The 10327-nt window shown below is 35.3% G+C and overlaps 3 protein-coding genes across 5 annotated transcripts in view; 2 read left to right on the top strand and 1 right to left on the bottom strand.

The window, feature by feature from the left end:
* Positions 1–557: 557 nt before the first annotated feature.
* Positions 558–4919, top strand: LOC107217478 (multifunctional protein ADE2). 2 transcript variants are annotated; one of them, XM_015655023.2, is made up of 6 exons: positions 558–713; positions 1588–1911; positions 2158–2501; positions 2754–3029; positions 3415–3559; positions 4193–4919. In XM_015655023.2, the coding sequence occupies exons 1-6, from the start codon at positions 704–706 to the stop codon at positions 4357–4359; spliced, it is 1266 nt and encodes a 421-aa protein (XP_015510509.1). In that variant the 5' UTR covers positions 558–703; the 3' UTR covers positions 4360–4919. The 2 variants fall into 2 exon arrangements, with proteins under 2 accessions (XP_015510509.1, XP_046590122.1); XM_046734166.1 differs by lacking the exon at positions 4193–4919 and adding an exon at positions 4031–4154.
* LOC107217480 (xaa-Pro aminopeptidase 3) lies at positions 4593–7341 on the bottom strand. The gene is made up of 4 exons (XM_015655025.2): positions 7094–7341; positions 5887–6837; positions 5411–5773; positions 4593–5307 (listed from the first exon to the last, which is right to left on the bottom strand). Exons 1-4 carry the CDS (start codon positions 7143–7145, stop codon positions 5138–5140), a joined length of 1536 nt encoding a protein of 511 aa, XP_015510511.1. The 5' UTR covers positions 7146–7341; the 3' UTR covers positions 4593–5137.
* Positions 7342–7534: 193 nt separating this feature from the next.
* LOC107217482 (E3 ubiquitin-protein ligase HERC2) overlaps positions 7535–10327 on the top strand; it is a 19018-nt gene continuing 16225 nt past the window's right edge. For both annotated transcript variants that reach the window (XM_015655033.2, XM_046734154.1), the window contains exons 1-5: positions 7535–7691; positions 8424–8716; positions 9287–9487; positions 9779–9986; positions 10061–10318. In XM_015655033.2, coding sequence (XP_015510519.2) covers positions 8524–8716; positions 9287–9487; positions 9779–9986; positions 10061–10318 — 860 coding nt within the window. In that variant the 5' untranslated portion in view covers positions 7535–7691; positions 8424–8523. The remainder of the gene's footprint in view (positions 7692–8423; positions 8717–9286; positions 9488–9778; positions 9987–10060; positions 10319–10327) is intronic.

Raw genomic sequence — 10327 nt, 5'->3', positions numbered from 1 at the left:
TCCGGGGTAATTCAAATTCATCATGAAATTTGCAAAAAAAAATTTCCATTCACGAGGAGAGATTGAAATATTCTGAATTTTGGAATTATTATAGTTCAAGAGCTTTAATTTCCGTTGTATAAATATTATTACAGTTGTATAATTGTCGAATACAACTACAGGATAAATTCAAGTTTTACTTATTGTTAGATTGGAAACAATTAATGATTTTCTTAATCTCAAGTTTTAATAGGAGCGCATATATAATAATTTTGCTCCCGAAATTTCAGACATGATTACATCAACCGAAAACGTATCACTACCCCACGATTCTGTAAATTTATCAATACGTTTCTTTGAGTAATGCGATACAAATGTAAGGTCAAACGAGTCATGTTGAGATTTCAGGGGCTATGAATTAATCGGGCTAACGCGATTGTTTCCAAAAAAAAAAAATCAGACGCAGACCTGTGATTATAGTATAAAATTTGGCCTGTCAGTAAATAAAAATTAATCATACATATATTTTCTCGGCAGGGGGTATCACCCCATTTCATACATGGATGTATCGGGTTGACGATAACGTATAATTCGAGCCAATCACGCTGTGGCCGTTGGTGGGAGTTGTTGCGATAGTATTCGACGACTATCCGGCGTCTTCGACAATCGTGGTGCGGTAACTGTGTGTTCAGCAGAGATCCCGACGTCTTTCAGGCAAATCATTATGTCTCATAGTGAGTTGATAAATTATATTAATTGAATTGTTTCGCAGAAGTCCTTCAGAGGATTCAGCTTCTTACAAAGTATACGAAATAAAGAGTAGAGATTTTACCGCATTGGTAGGATGAAGAAGCAACTGAAAATTCGGCGCCATTATCCCAGACTTTTTTCTTTCGACTGTACCCAACTGTCGCACACGCGCATGGGTCGTAGCTTGGCGACCACATAATTTGATTATTTAAGTTATCCATATTTAAACCGCATCAAACTTGTCCATTTATTTTTCATGAATCATTCACTAATACCATAGATAAAAATATGGCCTACCCCTCGGCATTGATGTAGTTCAGCTAATTTAAACAGGTATTCCGAGTACAGGTATTCATGTTCATTATTCAGAGTATTTTTTACTTCATCATTACCACGTCAAAATGCTTGGTACAAACACATTGTACACGCATGAAAGGGCGTCTTACCCTGGCCTTCAAATCCGCTCAATTCAACTCAACATCCCTGCATATATAGTTAATTTTGCTAAATGTGATAAATATACCGTCTATATACAGATTTAATTGCATTGCAATTGCTTTCTAAAAAATTAAATCTAAGAACAAATGAAAAATAACCTGAAGCTTGAATCATTGAATCAAGTCAAGTTAGAACTAATTGCATATTAAGTTTTTAAGTTCAACTTTTTCAGTTTCGTTTCTTGAAATGTATGATAATGATAAAGCATCTTAAATTCTGTAAAAATTTCCATCAATCTGTACATGAAAAATACAAAGTTTCGTGTATTCTACTCCCAAGACAATTTATTACTTTAATGATTGATTGTTACATTATCACTTAAGTTTTGGTCAGAGATTAAAACGTATTACTATATTTTAGATTACAAGCTTGGTGAGCTGATCATCGAAGGTAAGACAAAACAGGTCTACGAGTTAGTGGATAATCCAGAATTATGTTTACTACAAAACAAGGATCGCATTACTGCTGGAGACGGAGTGAAGGCTCATGACTTAGAAGGGAAGGCAGCTATCAGTAATGCAACAAATGGAAAAGTATTCGAATTACTGAACCAGGCTGGAATTAAAACAGCTTTTGTTCAAATCGCTGGAGAAACTGCATCTGTATCTAGAAAATGTGAAATGATTCCCATAGAATGGGTTACCAGAAGATTGGCCACTGGCAGTTTCATCAGAAGACATGCAGGTATACGAAACAATTCTCACTGAGGTTCTTAATACATTCTTAGAAATTTTCAACCGATGTGATCACTATTCTACTCCTCATCATCACTTGTGGTTTTTCCAAATCCATGAAATTTTTTCACTCATTTCAAAAAGATGTTGGACTTATTACTTTCGTATTGTTCAGCTGCAAATAATAGTACTTGGTATTAAACTTGACCATGAGTGATATTCAACAAAGCACATTTTTGTTCCCTTCCCAATGCAGGTGTGCCAGAAGGATACAGATTCAATCCACCTCTTCAAGAAACGTTTTTTAAGGATGATGCTAATCACGATCCCCAGTGGTCTGAAGAGCAAATAATATCAGCCCAATTCAAAGTAAACAACCTTTTGATTGGCAAAGATGAGGTTGATATTATGAGGCATACAACCATAACTGTGTTCGAAGTACTCGAAAGAGCGTGGGCTACACGAGACTGTGCGCTTATTGATATGAAGATTGAATTTGGTGTCGATAACAAGGGTGAAATTCTGGTAGCTGATGTTATTGACAGTGATTCTTGGAGACTTTGGCCATCTGGTGACAAAAGGCTTATGAAGGATAAACAGGTAAAAAGTATTATGTGTACTCAGGCAGTTTGGGAATTGAATAAAATTCCTAGTCTCTCATTAATCTTGATTGTAAATATGTTTTTATGACTCTTTCTAGCTAGTTCAGTAACTATCAGGATTCTCGAAAGTGAAATAATTAGTTTAAATTAAAATTTGATACTTGAAATATACAGAATTTTATATGGTAAAATAACGGTTAAAAAAAAAATCTTTGACCACTATTAACAGAATAAATACCACATTTTTTAGGTTTACAGGAATTTGACAACAGTGACACAAGCTGATCTAGAAACAGTTAAACGAAATTTCAAGTGGATAGCAAATCAGCTAGATCATCTTGTCCCACCGCCAAGTTCTTTGGTTGTAATACTGATGGGTTCGCCATCTGATGAAGAACATTGTCAGAAAATAGCCAAACATGCAATGGCTTTAGGCTTGAGAGCTCAGCTTCGTGTTAGCAGTGCTCATAAAGCCACTGAAGAAACACTCCGCATACTTGCAGAATACGAAGGAAGTGGAGAGAAGGTACTAGCAATGCATACAGCGGAAGTTATAATTTATTCTGTGAAAATTCTGATACTAGAAGACCTTTAGTTATTTTTTCATTCTAATTTTCTTGCTTCATGTTTATGATCTAAAAGGAGTTTATCTGTTCCTGAGCCAGTGTGTAGATAATGAAAACTGAGAAAGACATTGATTGTATAATAAAACGAAAATTTCAGCGATTCAGAATCTGTGCAGGTCAAGAGAATCAGTCGTGTTCAAATGAAAGTATTTCACAGAAGAAATTATTGAGTTGGTCGCATTCGGAGATAACGTAATCTCTGAAGAAAGCTAATATTAAAAGCAAATAGCAATAACAAGAAACATTGTTTGTGTATACTTTATCTGTATCGTATCTTCTATGGAGGTGGTGCTAGTGGCTGTAGCGGGGAGAAGTAACGGATTGGGTCCAGTTCTCTCTGGAAATACTCCCTTCCCTGTCATTAACTGTCCTCCGGTCAAGCCTGACAGCGTTTCTCAAGATATATGGTCATCGCTTAACGTACCTTCTGGTAAGTTTCCACTCTATTAATCTATGAATCCTCTCTTTGTCAAAGTGGTATAACATGTAAGTGCATATTCATTTCTGGATTCAAAATATTGTGGTTACTATATAAAAAAGCTTACATCCTTGGACTCTCTTTGTAGCTGAAATACAGGTATAGTATATTCTACCAGAGATTGATTAAAATATTCAAGTTATAGGATCAATAAATATCAATAAATCTTAGAAGTGATTATCTAGAGATGAAGAAAAATGTTATATTTTAGCTGTTGATGAATTATCCACGAAATTATTGATGGAACTAGAATAGATAGAAGTGATGGCTCAGCAGAGATTTATCTCACAAAGAGAAATTCGTATCCAATTATTTGACCAAGGTATCAATATTTTCAGTGTTGCCTTAATAGAGTTTTATGTTATAATTTTATTGCACAAATTCTTATTTTTTGTTAGTATTCTTGAAATTTTGCTTGTCTAGGTATACTTACTCCGTCATGGTGTTCTTGATCTGCTTCGTCAGTCTCCTTTTACAGTCTCAAACTACGTATCAACTAAAACGAGGGTTTATCAACTTAAAAAAAAAAAAAAAAAAAAAAAACAAACTTGATGTCACAAAAAAATTCTCTGTTTTTAATTGCAGGACTTGGTTGTACCACAGTTTTGTATCCAGAGAGTGCAGCTTTGGCAGCAGCCCAAATTCATGCTTTGCACGATCATCTTGTTTGGTCACGTCTTCGAGTAAAACAACTTACAAACTTCGTCACTCTGAAAAAAGCGGACAAGAAACTCCGAAATCTCAACTTATAAATCTGCAGAAATAGATTTATACTAAATAATATTTCTACTTTCATAATCTTGATAGCTACATCTTCTAATCGAAAGACTTTCCAGATGAATTGAAAACAATTTCTGTAAATCAGCAAGATTTTTGTTCTTCCACATTTTCTTTCTTACTTCCTTTCTTAAGTGTGAATTTTGTACTTTTTATGTAGCAATCTAAATTGTATAACAGCAGAACATAATCTTTTTTTTCTAATTAATTGTGCTACAATACCATTCTGCTTTACTGTTATTGCATTCATCAGATTAGGTATGAATTTCAATTCGAATCTCATTTTATGGTAATTTTAACTCGAGTGCATTAATTCCATTTGATATATTACTTGCTTATTTGTAGATGTTTATGATAGCTGTACTAGTATATGCAATATTATTATTTTTACTAGCAGTCTTATACTGGATGCAAGTTTATAATATCAGAGTGCTTCCATTTAGACAAATCTTTGAATAATACAGTAAGTGCCTGACTTTTTATCACATATTTACATTGTGCGGTTGTTAAAATAAAATCACTATGTTACAAACAATTCGCGAGTATCATACTAAAAGAATCGTGAACTCTGAGAAGAAAACAATATCTGCTGGCGTATCATGTTGTTGCTAAAATAACAACTATATGTGGTTGATTAAGGTGTAAAATATATTTTTATTAATCTTTCAACATATAAAAGAGCTCAGCTTTCATGTATAAGTAGCTGACATACAATGCATACGTAACAATCAAATTTTAGGATGCAAATCTTCACTAGCATTGATTTTTATTAGCTAATGCCTCAATTTCTGCGATTTCCTTCGGACAATGTCTCGTTAAGATAACTGGACCGTTGTTTGTTATCAAAATATCATCTTCAATTCTGATTCCCATCCCATGAAATTCCGCAGGGGCTAGTTTGTTTCTTGCATTAACGTAAATACCTGTAAAATTATTATGTTAGTTACGTGAAAATTATCGCAATTGTACGTTATAATTTATATAAAAGTGAATAACAAATGCGGCGTTCAGGGTTGGGTACATTACCTGGTTCTATGGTAACAATCATTCCGGGTTGCAGGTTGATGGCTCGCGATATTCTTCCAGTGTCATGAACGTCCATTCCCAAGTAATGACTAGCATGATGAGGACAGTAGGAATACGCAGCTGCAATTAGCTTATCCTGAACAAATGCTTTAGGTACCAATCCAACGTCTTGTAATCTCTGTCCCATCAGGAAACACATTTGGTGAAATATGTAATCTAACGTAGGCATTTCTCGTAACTTTGTTATCAATTCCTTCTGTGTATCGAGTACGATTTCATACAAAATCCTTTGCTGAGGTGTAAATGTACCATTAATTGGCCACGTACGTGTAATGTCTGATGAATAACCATGATACTCGCAACCTATTTGCAATAGGACATTCGATAATTAACTTTGTCTACAAGGTTTTTACATAAGCACAAAAATTTTAATAAGATACAAAGCATGATATAATGAAAATCCTATGTTTACCAACCAGCATCCATGAGAACCATATCGCCATTATTAACAATCTGATTATTTGTGATGTAATGAATTATATTTGCATTATTCCCACCAGCCACAACAGGTGGATATGCAAGATATTCAGCACCATTCATTCTGCATTCGTAATCCACAGTAGCGAATATCTGATGCTCAGTTACGCCGGGTTTTGATACTTCAATTGTATTTGCAATGGCTGTAGAAGCGATTTCACAACTTTTTTGCATGAGTTCAATCTCAGGTTGAGTCTTGATCAATCTAATTTCGTGCATAAACGTTTTAAGCGAATCGAATACCTGTTTAGTAGATTGGCTTAAAAAAATATGCAATTTTGTTTGCAGCTCAGGTTGTATTATCTCTGTGTTATCGTACCAGACAATAGTGTTCTTATTTTCTTGAAGAAAAGACTTGACATAACTCTCAAACTCCGAAGTGGGAAGGGCTTGGTCTACGCCAAACATGCCAAGAGCTGCTTCAATTCCGGTCCGTGGACCATCCCACAACTCCGAGTGCGAGTCTTTCTTTCGTACGAATAAAATGGATGAACAATTATCACCCTTTGAAGTCATTACTAAGACGCTGTCCGGTTCTTGGCATCCGGTAAAGTAAAGAAAATCTGTATTTTGTCTAAATACATAGGGTATCTTTTCCGACATGTAAACTTTGCTAGCTGACGGTATAATTAAAATATGATTAGTTGAAATCTTGGCTAAAAATGCATCCTTAAGAACTTTTTCCATCAAAGAATTTCTTCGTTTTTTAAAATCTTCTAGCGGTATGCCGGGTAGTAATTCACCTTCCCTAACGAGGTGGGGATGGGTTGCCGCCGTTGGTTGGCCATACCTGGGCTGCAGGAAATTTCTGCTTTGGTTTAGTGTTGATGCCAAATTTCGCGATGTTTTTGTGTTTGTTGAGTGTTTCACGAGAATCTGGTGACCTAAAGCTGCAAAAAGTAACAATCAAAAGACGTAATGTAGTTCGGGGTGTAGTGTTCAAAGTAAGTTTGTTTACATTTTCATTCGATTGAAGACTGAAATTTCATAACAGGTTCTACGTAGAAATGAAATATATGAAAGGGGATTCTTTATTGTGAAATTTTATGTGAATATTTAAATCCACTGGGGGCATACGCAACATAACCCGTAAATTCGAAAGGTGTTTAGTAGCTGGAATGAATGCATTGTGAAATGAGCACTTACCAGATTTGTTTGTACATCCTTTTAGAACATACCTGCCAAAAGTACAGAACATTTTCACAATCTAATTGTTAGGCTATTAAATTTAGAGAAAACAATATGTATCATTTTGCCAAGCAAAATATTACGGCGATGTGTTTCTTCCGAAAAGGCAGACGAAATTTTTTCTGAGGCTGCTCCTGGTATCCTGCCTTTTCATTGGTTAAACCGTAGCGTATGTGCTACTGCTACAGTTGCAGAACCGTAAATATTTACATTCCGGGTCAATCAATACACGAACCATCGATTCGTTGTAATTAAAATATGTTTAACGAAGTAAGATAATCCATAATTCGTATGAAATTGTAGAAATTATACTCCGGTGGTATAAGGGCTACGAAATATAGAGTGGGTTGACAGAGCCTGTCAGCGCGCTACAATCGTTTTATGGCCCAGGTCACAATAGGGGAACTGTCAGTCGATTTAAAAAATATAATATAAAGCATAATTAAACTGTGAATGGTTATTGATGAATGTCGAAGGTTTAAGAACAGGATTTGAAAGTGATTGTGCTTGGTAAAAAGATATGAACCTTGAATTGTTTCAAACAATGCCACGAACAGTGAGTACGGCTCGAATTTTTATACTCCTTTCGTATCATAACCTTGTCAATGTTATACATTATCGTGTTATTCAATAGCAATTATTTCATATAACTCCAGACTGATTTTGTCAATCTTATACTAATTTTGTATATTATTTTTGCACTTCTTGTATACTTCTAAAATTTCATAGATATCTGTGAGAATTCGTTACATACAGCTATAGCACGTATGCGTCGTTTATGTGTATGCACGGCATGCAGGTATATCGGCAAAACTTGTGATATAAATTACTCAGAATATGTCTGATTTACGTGAATGGTGATTAAAATCAGACGTGGTCACGTACAGGTTGATATCCTTATTAGTCAGTGGACATCTCTGCTATTGGTTTTCCTTACCCATCTCATCATTATCTATGTTGAACTTAACAGCCATGGTTATGCCTCGATCACACGCATGTTTTTTTTCATTAGCTAGTTCTTCACATATATGTCCACCCAGCATCACTTATAATTGCTTTATAATATTGAACGATATAATTTCCTTGCTTCCTTATAAAATCTGATTAATACAAATGCAAACTTATTTCTTCTGTTCTATTTCAACTTGATACTTCGATGAATTTTCACATCCGATTCTTTTTTACAGTTTTTACTAAAAAGATACAAGAAAATACAACAATTCTAAATACTTAATATCCAATGAGAATGAAAATACGACCTCACTTTCATATTCGTATATTTTTGCAGCCGTACTTCTCATGTCAGCAACGGTGTTTACAGCTTTACTGACCAATGGACTTGAAGTGAAAAATATAAAGGTGGAAGGTAATTTCATCAATCAAGAAACATGGCAGGAAAATTTAACATAGGGATCAGACCAGAAATTCGTCTAGACCACAAGTGGTTAAAGACGGATCTGCAACGTGCCCTTTGCCGCGATGGCCTCGCAGATCTTTGGAATGAAATGGTACGCGATGGAGAAATCATTGGATCATTCAGTGACGGTCTTATTAATTCAGCTGGAGTCACGGCAAGAAAAGGTTTGACATTCAATGTCATTTATTATCGACTAATGTTATTCTTGGATATGAAGGTCAGAACTCAAAACACTTTTTTTATAGTGTTAACCTTTTAGCCCTGATGGGGGCCCTCCTCAGAACCAATTTATTTAAACCATCTGTCACGAACAAAAATAATAAAATAATGTACAACTCCTTTTTTAACAAAATAACATGAATAGTTTAGATAATAAGCCAGGATGTTTATGCACTATAAGTGAGAGGAATTACCTGGTGTGGTTTGACACTTTCAATTACCGCAGAGGAGGGCCCCCATCAGGGCTGAAATGTTAACACTATAAAAAAAGTGTTTTGAGTTCTGACCTTCATATCCAAGAATAACATTAGTCAACAAGTCACTAAGGTCAAGAAAAAATGGTCTTCGTCATTTAATATCATTTGAATTCACCAAACAAATATTTGTATGAAGTTTCGGAGAGAGGGATTCAATATTTATAATAATTAAATACTAAATTAATTCTTCCAGGGTATGAAGGTACCAATATACACCTTTCGAGCAGTAATAACCAATTTTATTTAATGTGTTAATAGGGGATAGCGGACATTATTACTGCAATTTAAGGGTATTATCATGCCTCTGCTGCGATGGTATTTGTGGCCCACAAAGTGGATGCAACTGTGGTCCCTGCCAAAAAATAGATGCTGAGGAAGCAGCATTAACTGCAACATTGACTGAGAAAACCATACCAGCGCAAAGTTTAATAGATTCATGGCTGTGGGGACCTCAGCCTTGTGAGTGGACATCATTATGGGAATGCCATAATTTATTATCTATAATGTACAGTTAGAGAAAATAAGGACAAAACTTTGCGGGTCAGCCTTGAAAATTTTCTTCTTAACATTTGCTCTTATTGTAAAGGAACTCGTTCTTTGTATGTGGTAGATGGAAGATCAGTACAAATGTGATCAATACATTGAATTCTGAAATGTCTAACTGTACTTTCTAGATATTCTAAAGAGTAGAGAACTCTGTTTGTGTAATAAGTCTACCATAAACTATTCATAAATGGCATTAATTTTCAGCTACCGATGATTTGGTCACGTGTATTGAATCCCTTATTGATGAACAAAGAAAGCGTTGCTACGAAGTAGCTAACAGTACGCTTTTCGCCACAAGATTAAAGCAACGATTGGTAGTTGCTCGAAGATACTTTTCAGCTTTATCTCGCTATAAACCGCAAGAAACCAGTGATGCAAATACTTTGAAGACGGTGGTGAAAGCACAAAAAATGTACGTAAAAAATATAACAATTCAGATGACGAAGAAAGGGTTCCTGACTCCAATATACTATTGATGTTTTCCAGCATCAAACCATGTGAAAAAGCTACGGTAGGCCTTGCTCGAGTTGGTTCACGAGCAGCATTGAACTTTTCATTTGCATTCTTACGTCGTGCGTGGCGCTCAGGAGAAGATGCTGACTTGTGCAGCGAGTTATTAACCGAATCGCTCGAGGCGCTCCAATCTTTACCAGAAGCTACTCTTTTTGATGAATCAAATGTATCAAGAGTCTGGCTGGAAGTCGTTGAAAGATCTGCCAAATTTTTAAGACAAGTAGTTACTGGGTAAGTTTT

Source organism: Neodiprion lecontei, chromosome 3 (genome assembly GCF_021901455.1).
Source record: "Neodiprion lecontei isolate iyNeoLeco1 chromosome 3, iyNeoLeco1.1, whole genome shotgun sequence".
Classification (NCBI taxonomy): domain Eukaryota; kingdom Metazoa; phylum Arthropoda; class Insecta; order Hymenoptera; family Diprionidae; genus Neodiprion; species Neodiprion lecontei.
Note: the sequence above shows the minus strand (reverse complement) of the source record. Positions and strands in the feature narration are given on the sequence as shown.

Coding starts and splice junctions, on each gene's coding strand:
- LOC107217478 (XM_015655023.2), top strand. Junction 1,912..2,157: donor TTTCATCAGAAGACATGCAG/GTATACGAAACA, acceptor TTCCCAATGCAG/GTGTGCCAGAAGGATACAGA. Junction 2,502..2,753: donor GGCTTATGAAGGATAAACAG/GTAAAAAGTATT, acceptor CACATTTTTTAG/GTTTACAGGAATTTGACAAC.
- LOC107217480 (XM_015655025.2), bottom strand. CDS start 7,145: ATGTTCTGTACTTTTGGCAGGTATGTTCTAAAAGGATGTACAAACAAA. Junction 6,838..7,093: donor AGGATGTACAAACAAATCTG/GTAAGTGCTCAT, acceptor TACTTTTTGCAG/CTTTAGGTCACCAGATTCTC. Junction 5,774..5,886: donor TATGGTTCTCATGGATGCTG/GTTGGTAAACAT, acceptor TATTGCAAATAG/GTTGCGAGTATCATGGTTAT.